At 30.6% G+C, this 13,519-nt stretch overlaps 1 protein-coding gene across 1 annotated transcript in view; it reads right to left on the bottom strand.

Annotated features, from left to right (window-relative positions):
* Positions 1-13,519, bottom strand: part of LOC143074183 (scavenger receptor cysteine-rich type 1 protein M160-like) — a 62,762-nt gene that overhangs the window by 26,560 nt on the left and 22,683 nt on the right. The window contains exons 14-23 of the mRNA XM_076249731.1: positions 12,781-12,928; positions 12,179-12,337; positions 10,526-10,689; positions 9,503-9,650; positions 8,784-8,935; positions 7,898-8,045; positions 3,572-3,735; positions 2,810-2,957; positions 2,121-2,284; positions 799-949 (exon numbers count right to left, since the gene is read on the bottom strand). Of these exons, the coding sequence (XP_076105846.1) occupies positions 799-949; positions 2,121-2,284; positions 2,810-2,957; positions 3,572-3,735; positions 7,898-8,045; positions 8,784-8,935; positions 9,503-9,650; positions 10,526-10,689; positions 12,179-12,337; positions 12,781-12,928 (1,546 nt within the window). The remainder of the gene's footprint in view (positions 1-798; positions 950-2,120; positions 2,285-2,809; positions 2,958-3,571; positions 3,736-7,897; positions 8,046-8,783; positions 8,936-9,502; positions 9,651-10,525; positions 10,690-12,178; positions 12,338-12,780; positions 12,929-13,519) is intronic.

Genomic DNA, 13,519 nt, shown 5'->3' with positions numbered 1-13,519 from the left:
ATAAAGTACATCAAATATCATAAGAAACCTCACATGATGTCTATCCAACTTTTGAAAATATACCTCTGAAGTTATTTTGTAGACGTTGATACATTCGTGTGACACACACACAGTTCATAATTCTATCATGATTTTTTTTTTAGTACTGTTCTAATTTATATTTTCTTAATCGTCGTTTGTCTGTGGTGAAAATATCAAATGTACTGTTACATTATTGATTTATGTATTTTTCTGTCTTGAGTGTTCTTGTATTTATTTGTAAAAATATGTCTCGTACCAAGTCAGGAATTATTGTTATCTAATAGCTCGTTTATATGTATGTTGCATTGTCGTTTGTCTTTTTTCTAATTTTTGGTCCTCAATGCTCTTCAACTTCGTACTTTATTTGGCCTTTTTAACATTTATTTTATTCGAGCGTCACTGATGAGTCTTTCGTATTACAAAACCTGCGTATGGCGTATATAATTTGTTTTTAATGCTGGTGTCTATGATGAGTTTATTTCAGTGTCTGTTGTTTCCTTGTTGTCCTATTGTAGTTGATGTGTTTTCCTCGGTTTTAGTTTGTTTCCCTGATGTCTTTCTCTTAATCGATTTATAACTTTTGCACAGCGGTATTCTGCTGTTGTCTTTATTTAAAGGGTTTTAACGTGCAGATAGTTTTCATAATTAAGTAAAAATTTTAACCAAAGACGTTACTTGCTTTTATTTACAAATAAAGAACCAGTATACATGAACATTTCAAGTAAATGAAATTTCTGATTATTTTCTGTACGACATGGCTTTAAAAGACCAGTTTACCTTGTATTATATCCTAGTATCTGACATATAGTAGCAGCATCTGTGGCGTCAAAGTGATTATCACAAACTGTTCCCCATGCATTGTTATGGAAAACTTCTAACCGACCTTCTGATGGTCGAACACTGTTTACTAATCGAATTTTTGTTCCGCCTGCACAAAGGGAAAAAAACTAATAGATACAATATATAAATTTGAAGATAACTGTATTGTATTGCTAAGAAGAATTTTATTTCAGATTTCGCTTTCAATTTCATATCTCAATCCTAAGAACGCTTGTAGGCATTTGGAAATGATTTTTTTTTTTAAAAGGTTGAAGTCAACTTGTAAAGGGAATACATGGTAACTGAACCAATGGTGGCAAAATTTCCCGTTTAAGGTAGTACATAACACTACAGGGAGATAACTATGTAAATTCAGCTGAACGTTTTAATTATATCTATTGTTAAGGAAATATTAAGCTTCACAAGGATCAAAATTGGTGTTAGTCAAACTGCTATATGTTCAATGAAAATTTTCCGATAAAGTATGTTGTTCAAGTTTTTTGAAATTCTAAAATTTTGTCAAAGGGTCAACGCAAATATTTTTCATAACAGATAATAAACACCAGAATCTTTTTGTAAGACATGTAAGACATGTTTTCATAAACGGATTTTGCACCCAGTTGTGCTTTTTGTACCTTTTCTGATTTGTGTTTTTGTGATGGGTTAGTGCAATTTATTTTTCGTTTGTATTCCTTTTATGTCTGTTTCGAAGGTGAGGGACGTTACATTGTTTGTTTTTCGTTATTTGGTTAAACGTTTCTATTTCGAAAAATCAAACACGGACACAAATGGACAATATTTGGTTCACTTAAATTTTTCTGATAAACAACGAGCCAATGTAATACTCGTTCAAATATATTATGATCTGAAAATGTGGTTAAAAGTTATTTTGTGGTTGTCCTTTATCTTATTGCACCAATCTGTGAAGTATTTTCACACAATGATCATGATTATAATTTAATTTTGTAATATTTGCTTTCTTTTATTGATAACTGTATTGACGTTGATAACTGTATGTTATAGTTATGCTATTGTATTTATAGTTATGACGAAATAATCACGAAAATCATTTGTTTAATATTCACAATCAAAGCATTCAAAATTAAATATAAATATTGCAACCAGAGAGTGTGATTATTAGAAAAACGTGTTAAGCATATGCAAAACTTCAAGAAACAAATAAAATGATTGACGTTCATTATTATATAGTAACGTAAGTATATGAATTAAACATTTGAAAAATGCAAAGTTTAGAAATATAATATGTGTAAAGACCATACCGCAAATAATTCCGACAGCATGGTCTTGTTTACACGTGATGTGTCCCCAACCGGTAAAATTACAGGCAGCAATGTGACTCTCTGTACCAGTACAATTTAATCCTGATATTTTCACTTCTGAAGTTCCGCTTCCAAAGTAAGCAGAAGACAGAACTGTTACGTTCCTATCAGATAAAATGTTTAATTACATAATTATGTATCAACTGTGTCAAATTAGGAAGAAGAACAAAATTATTCAGCATGAAATTTAACCATCTTTGCTGGTGTGAATATTCTGAACGGTCAATTGGTAAAGTAATTGTTTGAAAAGAATAAAACAGAAATGAAGGCGAACATTCGCTGGAACGTCTCGTAATTGCCTACCTTTTTCATTTAATACAAACATGAAATTTAAAGTTGCAAAAAAAACGGAATCAAGGTATCGGATATATTAATGCATGTTTAATTGTATAGTCTCATAATAATGTTCTTTAACAAACGCCCTTGGTGGCATTTTAGGTACGTTTTTCGGCACAAATCACTGAGCATAAAATAAACACAAATGCTATCGAAATAATCAAAAGCGAAAAGGAATTCTGGTAAATACCCACGTAGCAACATTGATGTTCCATACATATGCATCGCTTTCCTGTTTAATCATATCTTTTTATTATTGGAAAACAATATTTCATATACAATGTGGTATTTACTCAGTATCTAGTCCAAGCATTCTACATACAACTTGGCCATCTTCAGAATTGAATGTGTCATCACAAAGTGATCCCCATTCATTATTATGAAATATTTCGACTCGTCCTTCATTGTAGGCAGATCCATTCACTAACCTCATACCAACCCCTTTAAAAAAACATTAATCAGTAAGCTAAAATTGTGGTTTTGTTAGTAAGTTATCTTATTCTATTCTTTTGACGATATCGATGCAATCAATGAAAAAAAAAATCTTCGTCAATTTTGTGAATGAAAAGTAACAAATATCAATATGACAATCAGAAAAAATAAATGAAGATATATAATGGTGCGTAATACTGTCTTTTATATCGAGTGTATGATACACGCATACAATCTTTGCGGACAAATATATATACAATTGTTTGTGTCATGAACAAACGTAAAGCATAGCTATAGCTCATTCTTATTTTTAAGAATATGTATTATGCCGTTTCTTATGATTAACATACAATGTAATTACAAAATGTAGCTAGCAATGCTTCTGTAGTAGCGAGTTTTTGATGAAGGATATTTTTTTAAAGAACAATGTTTGTAAACTCTCTCACTTACTTTTATTAACGCAAATTAGAATAATGTGTGTGTTTTTATTGTCAAGTGTCGTGTAATTCCGAAAATGTTGCAAAACTTAATTTCTTAAAGTTTTTTTAAAAGTTTTTTAACAAGTAAAACCAACAAACAAACAGAGCTCAGTAATACAACTAGAAATAATACAAGTCATTTACCACATGAAATTCCAATATCCTGTGAATGGTTACAAGTATTACGCCCATATTTGTCAAATTCACATTCAGCTAAATCCTCCTCTGTACCCCAGCATTCTACATTATTCATCCATATTGGTCCATTACCAGGTAAAAAACGTGAATCTTTGTAAACCTTTGGGTATCTGAATTATAAATTTCAAAGGGTTAACATGTCCTTATCGGTTTTTTTTCGTTTTTTTTATAACTGTTGCATACACTTGATTTCGTTTAACTGTCGAGGTGCATCGTAATGTGATGAAATAATATTGCAATATTGAGTGACTGCTTACTTAAAATACCAATTTTAACGGTTTGAAAATGCTTATTTGTCAAGTGACTGAAAAACTGTATGACCGTTTTTCCTTAATTCGTGTAGACAGGACAAACGAAACACAAATACATAGTATATTATAAAAGACAATTGGTATAATTAGATTAAGTATTTTTTTATTTTCTTCACGAAAATTGATAATTTCCTTTGAACATGTACGTTACATATAGACAGCCAGCCAGTAAATTTGTTCTTGCTTGGATTCATTACATAGTAATTTGGTATAAACTTTGATCTTTAGAAGAAAGACTGTTTGACTTTCTATTTTTTGTTACAAATAGTGCACATAGAACATTCCCTCGGAAGGAAAAGACATTGCTGGTACTACTATAACAAATAGTTGCCTCAGGATAAACATATTCATGTTGTTAACTGATTTTATAAAGTATTACGAAGGAGATATTTTAACGGAACTAAAGTGAGTGGAAATGTGAAGAGAAATATCTCAATGTATAACAGGCAAACGAGTATCCGAGTACTAAAACTGTACTCGAGTACTCGGCCTTCCGATCGAGTACCCGGTTACTCGAGTACTCGTTGCCATCCCTTGAAATAATTCTGGATCAAATATTGTTTAATTTGGACATATATCAAAGGAAATGCAATAAAAATGTATACTGTGGATATAGTTAAAATCAATTGATATAATAAAAATATGAATAAAATATTACAAAATATTTGTAAAGTGAGGATAACTATTTTGAATATAATAAGGAAAATGATAAAAAAACTCTGAATTATATAAAGATTCTACCCCTGTTTAATTGAGATGTATATCGTGGGAAATTAAACAGAATATACTATGGATATAGAAAAAAATATTGTGATGTAGTAGTGAATAAAATTAGGAATTATTTAAAATCTTTGGAATTCTGGATGAGATGTCAAATATCAGTGTCAATAAATAAATAAAATTGTTTATTCAACCTTGATTTTGATATTTCCATATGCATATACAATTTGTACAAGGAACATGTCAATAAGTATTCATCAAATTATGGAGATGATAAATTTATTAAGATTTCCACAAGTGCAAAAGCAAATTATATTGAGTTATTTCTCATTAGAAAGGCCAAAGAGATAAAAAAAAAAAAAAACTTTTTTTCAACAATACAAATGAAATAAGTTAGCGATCGAAGTGAGTAAAATATAACGACTGGATTATTTAGGGTACTAAGCACTCCTAGTATTGGGCTATGAAAATATTACGATGAAATGTAGTGCATTATATGCAATATAATATTTGAAAGTAAAAATTGGTTTAAACTAAGATTTTGTCGTTGATGACGTCATGAATTTTTACGATTTTAGAATTGCAATATTAGAATTTATTGCACGCTAACTTTCGGTTACTTTCTGTGGGAAATATTATATTGCTATACAATGATATTAAATACCCTGTAAGAAAATAACATATTCATTCTTGTTTTGGCTTAATCACTCCTACAATTTCTTTTAATATTTAAATGGCAGTATAATAAAAATTTCTCTATTTCCTTCTAAATGTTGTTTCTTTGGCAATTGTATGACCGAATACTTCTAGAAATACACTTAATGTTTATTTCCTTTACTTTTGTAAGGATTCTCAAACGAAAAACATTGGAAAGTGATTTTTTTTAAAATTAGAAGTTTTCAACAAATATTTAATAAATCTTTAACCTAGGATTTGTATAGTTACTATACAAATACTTGCTTTAACTGATTTAGAAAATTTAGGTAAACAAAATATTAGATAAATCATATATATTGGTGATTTAAAACAATGAAAATCAAAAATATGTTCTTCCCTATCAATTTTTAAAAAGAAAAATCCTAGTTAAAATCTTCAGGAAAAAAGCATGCTGTGTTTTCTTGTTAGTTCGACCTGTTGATACTGATTATAATTCTTTTTTGTTATTTTATATTTATATGGTTCTTGTCTATATACCAGCTTTGATTATTTGGAATATCTTCTAATTTTCACTTCGTCCTATAAACTTCAAGATTTACCTGTATTATTAAAACCGGTTTTGTTTTCTAAAGTGAATATTTTCGAAGGGTTAAATATTTCGCAGTGGTTTCTTGCCATGGCTTTGTTTGGACTTGTTTGTTTGCTTTTTGGCCTTGAATGTTTGTCCCTAATATTTTATTAACTGTGCATTTGCATTCAGATATCGCAGATCAAATTTATTCGATCATAGTGTATTAATTTACGTTTTTTTGATTGAGTTAAGCCAGCCAATTGATATTTATCGTGTGTTTTTCTATGTTGTGATGTTATGCTATTGTTTCAGAAAAAGGGAGAAATTTGTTTGCACCTGTCCTAAGTCAGGAATCTGATGTACAGTTTTTGTCGTTTGTTTATGTAATTTATACGTGTTTCTGTTTTTGTTTTTGTTTTTTTTTTTTTTTTTTTTTATATAGATTAGACCGTTAGTTTTCCCGTTTGAATGGTTTTACACTAGTAATTTTGGGGCTCTTTATAGCTTGTTATTCGGTGTGAGCCAAGGCTCAGTGTTGAAGGCCGTACATTGACCATTAATGGTTTAACTCTTTTTTAAATTGTTATTTGGATGGAGAGTTGTCTCGTTGGCACTCACACCACATCTTCCTATATCTATGTAAGGTTGGAATAAGTAAATAAAAAAAAAACTGTACAGATAGCATTAAGGTAGATTTAGATCTAATAATACCAACTGGTCAATTTAAATGTCCCTATTGTATTGTCAATTTTAAAAACAGGTTGAGCTGTAGGTAAAGTTAAACAGTAACACCCATAGTCAACTCACTGTAACAAAAAAAAAGAAACAGTGCCTATTGTAGCCAGTTGCATTTTAAATGGTTATAATCACCATAATTATTTGTATAATATAAAACCTGTTATTGAGGAGATTCTTATAAGAAAATCAATTACAAAATTGAAAAGTTCTGTAGCTTGATTTCACGAATACAGGCAACAGTAGTAGACCGATGTCCCATAATGATAAATCAATTTAGCGTAAACAAATCTGGGTCACCAACCAAAAACGACAGCACATCAAGTATAAGAGGAAAACAATGGAAAAAGAGAAACAATAAACTGCAATAAAAACAAGCCAACATAAATAGAATAAAATTGAGAATGGAAATGGGGAATGTGCCAAAAAGACAACAACCCGACCATAGAAAAAAACAACAACAGAAGGTCACTAACAGGTCTTCAATGTAGCGAGAAATTCCCGCACCCGGAGGCGTCCTTCAGCTGGCCCGACTTTCGTTCTTACGTTGTACTGTTATACAATTATCCCAGGTTAGGGGGGGTTGGGATCCCGCTAACATGTTTAACCCCGCCACAATATTTATGTATGTGCCTGTCCCAAGTCAGGAGCCTGTAATTCAATGGTTGTCGTTTGTTTATGTGTTACATATTTGTTTTTCGTTCATTTATTTTTATATAAATAAGGCCGTTAGTTTTCTCGTTTGAATTGTTTTACATTGTCATATATTGTCATATCGTCAATCATACCACATCTTCTTTTTTATAGCTGATAACAACTACAATATACTTGTCTTGGTAGATGACATTTTAAGAAAACATTGTGGGTTTAACCTGGTGTCATGACTAGCCAAACCTGCCGCTTATATGGTGGGGTACATTGGCTTGACTTTGTATTATGGATTCGATAGAACATACCCAAACTATCATTAGAACAACTGAAAAACGTCAAAAAAACCTTCATTTTCGTAAAGGACCTAAGCCGTACGGTGACCTATAGTTGTTAGTCTGTGTCATTTTGGTCTTTTGTGGATAGTTGTTTCATTGGCAATCATACCACATCTTCTTTTTTTATAACATGGTATACACATTGATAATGATTCATTAAGGATAAAGAAATTCTAAACCAATGGTTTTTATGACCGGGATTGACAGTCAGATGAACAGTCCCCAACAGTTTACCATAATATGGCCAACTTTTGTGGAACAACTTAATATATAAATATAATTTTATACTTACAATGGGTCGAAACCAAGCATATGACAAATAACACTTGCATCCGCTTTCTCAAAGTTGTCACTGCAAATTGTTCCCCATTGATTGTTATGAAATACTTCCACTCGTCCTTCCGATGGATTAGCTCCATTCTTGAGCCGAATTTGGGTCCCTTTTTATAAAATAATTTATTGAAGAAAAACGTATGTACTTATGATTGCATTCACAGGTAATCACGTTCAGATAGTACAAATCTCAACACTTTTTTGAACTTTGATATATTCATATAACCAAAACAAGAAAAACAGTTAACAAGAGATTATCGAATGAAATCTTAGATGAGATAAATCCTTTGTTTACGACTAGATAGAATGTCATGTACATGTATGTGTGCAAAAACAAAAAACGAAATTAACGAAATACCACACTCTTAACTAACAATAAACATCAAATAAACAACAGATATATCTGAAAACTAAATACAAGGATTTTGATTTATATTGTTAAGGTTTAAAAGTATCAAAATGCTTTATAGACCTTCGAGAACATATCAGCGACCAGGTGGTCACAATGATATTAAAATCTATATTTGTATCATGTCTATATATCAAGCTTAACAATGCTTAATTGGAAGCAATTTTCTGCACGATAAGCACAATTCGATAATTAATATATAATTGTTATCCATTTGAGTTCAAAATCTTCGGTAATGAGTATTCGAATTGTAAAGGTAACTGTGTATTTTTTTCATCTATGAATCATTTTGGAGTTTATTCAATGTCAATGTATTTTAATATTAATCACTAGTTTCTAGCGATAATTTTTCGTATCATTCGACTTCACTGAGAAGAAAATTATCAGTCAGCAAGATTAAAGGAAACTGTCGTAAAATTGCGATAATAGCACCTACTGCATCTTACTCCTGCATCACCCAGACAAGGAACGTCTTCCCATTTAGCTATGCATTGAGAAATATCAGACTCATCGTGTAAGCAGTTCACATTGTATCGAGTTAAATTATCACTAGACACACCAAAACATGACGAACATATTTCTGGATATCTAAAACAAACACATCGCGATGTTAAAAATAAATTTAACACATACGAAAAGCCTCGATTTTTGTATAATTATCTGATTTGCTTACTTAGATACTGTTTATCCAAATAGGAAAATATAGTGCTTTTTTATCGGAACCAAAATAATCAAATTTAGTAACTCTTAAAAATCTTTTCTGCATGATTTGTTTATCATTCTTTCCAAATGTTCTTAAAAAGGCACTCTTCCTATCATTTCCGTGTTATCTAAACTGCCAAACAAAATTCAACCAACACGTTAAAAATAACAAGGCAACCTTTTAATATTTAACATTATAGCAATACGTTTAACATACTAGGACCGCAATAGTTCTGTGAAGGTACATGATCTAAATTATCTTAAGGAAATTCCATTAAACTTCCGGAATAAAAACGAAATTTGTATACTTTATATAGTATCTAAATATTCTTTTTCAGACATTTTCTTAAAAAAGAGTAAATTTATATGCATAAAATTAAATAAAGATATACATACCCAGATATAATAATACAAATTGATCATTGCTGAATATGTATTATACATGTGACTTACGGATTATTATATCCTAACATAGAACACACAATTCTAGCATCCTGTACAGTAAATGTTTGATTACACACTGATCCCCATGTACCGTTGTGTTGTAATTCTATTCTTCCCTCGTTTGGATATCTTCCGCCCACAAGTTTTATATTCGTTGCTACAATAAGTATAACCAATGCATTAAGTAGCTGACATACATGTATCTAAATGACAAATGTATTCTTCGGCTTTACGATTTTTGTCGAAGCGGATAAGGTCTATATTAATATTTGTTTATTTATATATATATATATATAATAATTTTTACGTCTAGAATGAGTGTAATGTGCCATTGAGACAACTCTCCACAAGAGACCAACATGACACAGAAATTATCAACTATAGGTCTCTGTACGGCCTGCAACAATGAACAAAGCCCACACCACATTATCAGATTTTAAAAGCCCCGAAATGACAAAGTAAGTTAATTCAAACGAGAACACTAACGGCCTTAATTATGTACAAAAAATGAACAAACAATGAATATGTAACACATAAACAAACGACAACCACTGAATTATAGGCTCCTGACTTAGGACAGGCAAATACATACATACTGTGGCGGGGTTAAACATGTTAGCGGAATCCCAATCCTCCGCTAACTTGGGAGAGAGGTATAACAATACAACATAAGAATAAACTATAAAAATCAGTTGAAAAAGGCTTAACTTATCAGATGGACAAAAGTACAAGTGGACGTGGCCACGCCTGCATTTCTGCAAATCGATATAGCTTATTCAAAGTTATTAACACAGATGAGCTTAATTGTTTCCTTTTTAAGTAACTATATTTCAAAATAAACTTCCAATTACAAGACGCTTGTACAACAAGTTTTATTGTTATAGGTTGCTTTTGCTCTTTCAAGTCTTTATGCTGTACAGTGAGGGGATACACAGAATCGTTACCATTTAAATAGAACTTTCCACTTCCCAATGCAATTAATATAAATGTGTATGTACGACGATCTATATGTAAAATGAAATTAAAACTTACTGCATGATATAGCCACTGTGTTATTTGGTAAACATGTTGTGTTCTGTGAATTACTTATACTACAGTCTGCTATATACTGTTCAGAACCGGAACACTGAATATCATCTACGGCAGTATGATCCTGTCCGTCATCGATTGAACTCATGGTAATTATTTCTGGTGCACTGCAATTATAAAACTATTACACATTAGCGTAATTAATCTAAAACCAATCAGGTTTTAATTCCGTACGATACTTAAATAGCATTTTAGTCATTTCAAACGCTAATTATATGCATAATCCCGTCGCTCGTATCAATTGTTCTTTAAATGTCATATAAATAAGTCCACATTTAAATACAACGGAAATCGAGAAATGTAGAGTCACTTGTATAAATTGACATTTTAACATGCATATTACATATATCATGAATGTCATTTTTAATGAAATAGCAAATCTTGGCTCCTGCAATAAAAGACAATCTCTAGCATTTAATTAATCTGATGAATACAAGTTTCAAGACAAATGGTATGAATAGTCAACTATATGTAAATACAAATATTTCTAAATAAAGTGTCTACGTTTGAATCGTGAAACCAAATTTTCCTTTACCAAGTAATTTTAAACTTATTGATTTGAAAACAAAAAGTAAAGAGTTGTTCGTATTCATTGAGGTGATTACTAGAAAGTAGCAAACGGCAACATCAAACACCAGATAGAAGATATCTTTTTCCAAACAAAATTATTGATTATGAACCACTATTTCAAGGCTTTTTAATATAGAATTATAGCATACATCTAATGGAATCTGACCTCCAGAAAAACCACATGCAAGATGATCAAACTATACTATACGATCAATTAATTGTAATGTATTGTTTATGTGAAGAGGAAAGTGTTATATTTATTTTCTTTTCTACCGCGCACTTGACATTTTTCATTATGAAAAATATATTGCTCAAAAATATTTTGAAATAATTGATTATTTTAAACATCAGAAATTCTTGTAGAATTTTATAAAAAAGGCAATGTGTTAAACAAATTTAGACAAATAAACGCACCAATTTAGCTTCACTGTGTAAATGTACAATGTTTTAACTGAAAGAAGCTTTCACATTATCCACACTACGCTTTTCTATAATACATGCAACATGAAATAAAGACAGCTTTGGTGAACCATAAAAGTCTATAAGAATAACAATTTACGAATAGTAAATTTTTACGAGTTTATGGTATAAATCTCTATAGTTCATAGCAAAATAACTGTGGTAGTTTACTTGTACATATGTGTTTATTCGTATATTATACGAATACTTCAATTCCCTATTTTACATTTATGGATTTAGTTTACTATGAGTGCTGTTATTAAAAGTTCAATATTTCTGTTATGATTAAATAAACTAATCATAGATACCAGGATTGAAATCTCGTATATACGCCAGACACGCGTTTCGTCTACAAAGCGTCATCAGTGACGATCGAATCTAAAAATGTTAAAAAGGCCAAATAAATTACGAATTTGAGGAGCATCGATTGCCAAAAGTTTCTAATAGTTTTGCCAAATATGGCTAAGGTAATCTATTCTGATTCAAATCAATTGTTACAATGTAATAAGTAACTTTCTTGTAATGTTTAATACACTCCTAGTTTTGTTATGTTATTTATATAAATACATACTGCATTTCACACCAACAGTGTGATTATTCGTACAGGTACTTGGATTCCAGCCCTGGTAGCTACACATTGATATATCAGACTCGGTACCGCTACAGTGGAGGTCATCTTTTATGATAGGTGTTGAACTATATCCATACTTCGCTACGCCTGCATTTCTGAAAATCGATGAAGATTATTCAAATCATAAACAAAGATGAGATTAATTGTTTCCTTTTCAATAACAATATTACAAAAAACACTTCTAATTAAAAGACGCATATACATCAAGTGTGTGGTGTGGTTTTTTTTTGTCGTTTGCTGTTGTTTTTACATGTCATTCTTTCAAGTCGTCATGTAGTCATGCTCTTCAGTCAATTGAAACAAAGAAACGTTTTCCACTATTCTTATTAAGATTCTTTAAGTATTTATATCATAAATTAAATACTCAAGGTGTGACTCTTAAAATATTAGCTTGTCTATATAGATGTCTGTTATATTATGTGCATTAGGCATGATTATAAAAGACAACTGAACTGGTTTTTTTCCTAATTCGTCTTTTACAAGAACACATCACTATTTATCACGAGGTATAATTCATTTTAATACGAAATAAACATACTTTTCTTCAAATCCAAGCATTCTGCAAACTACGTTTGCCTCAGATTTGTCAAATGTATCATAACACATAGTACCCCACTGTCCATTGTAACGAACCTCTAACTGTCCGTTAGCAAAACTAGTACCACCAACTAAACGAATACGGGTTTCTGTAATAGAAACAATGAATACATTTTTTTTGTAATACTATTATCATTTACCTAGTATGTTCTATATGTGAAAGTAAGCATAACTTGGAATAAATTAAGCCACATAAATTATAATTTGCTTTTGAACAACGCTTTGGTTATTTAAAACCAAATGTAGAACCCCAAGAGGAAGAATAAAACCACAACAAACATCTCCAACGGGGATCCTGGTTCGCAGAGTACATTTGGATATTATTAAGGTCCAATATTGTTGAATAGCATCATACAATTTGAAAATTCAAAAGCGAGTTAACATTTACTCGGTATCCTCGGATAAAAACAGTCAGCCTGTATAGGTAACGACTCAGTGGTAGTAATATCAGTAACAAATCGTAAGAAAATTAAAAAAAACAATGATATGGCTGAGAGTCATAAACTTTAAAACCACTATAAAAAAAAAATTAAAAAAAATCGAAAACTAATAAGAACATAATATTAGTATATCATTCATTAATTTGTAGCAAGCCTTTCATCATAAGAAGGGAATAACTTGTTATCTACACATTATTATTGTTTTAACTGAATTCATGAATAAATATGACGGTTTTCTTT

Source organism: Mytilus galloprovincialis, chromosome 5 (genome assembly GCF_965363235.1).
Source record: "Mytilus galloprovincialis chromosome 5, xbMytGall1.hap1.1, whole genome shotgun sequence".
NCBI lineage: Eukaryota > Metazoa > Mollusca > Bivalvia > Mytilida > Mytilidae > Mytilus > Mytilus galloprovincialis.
This window is presented reverse-complemented; position numbering and strand designations above follow the sequence as displayed.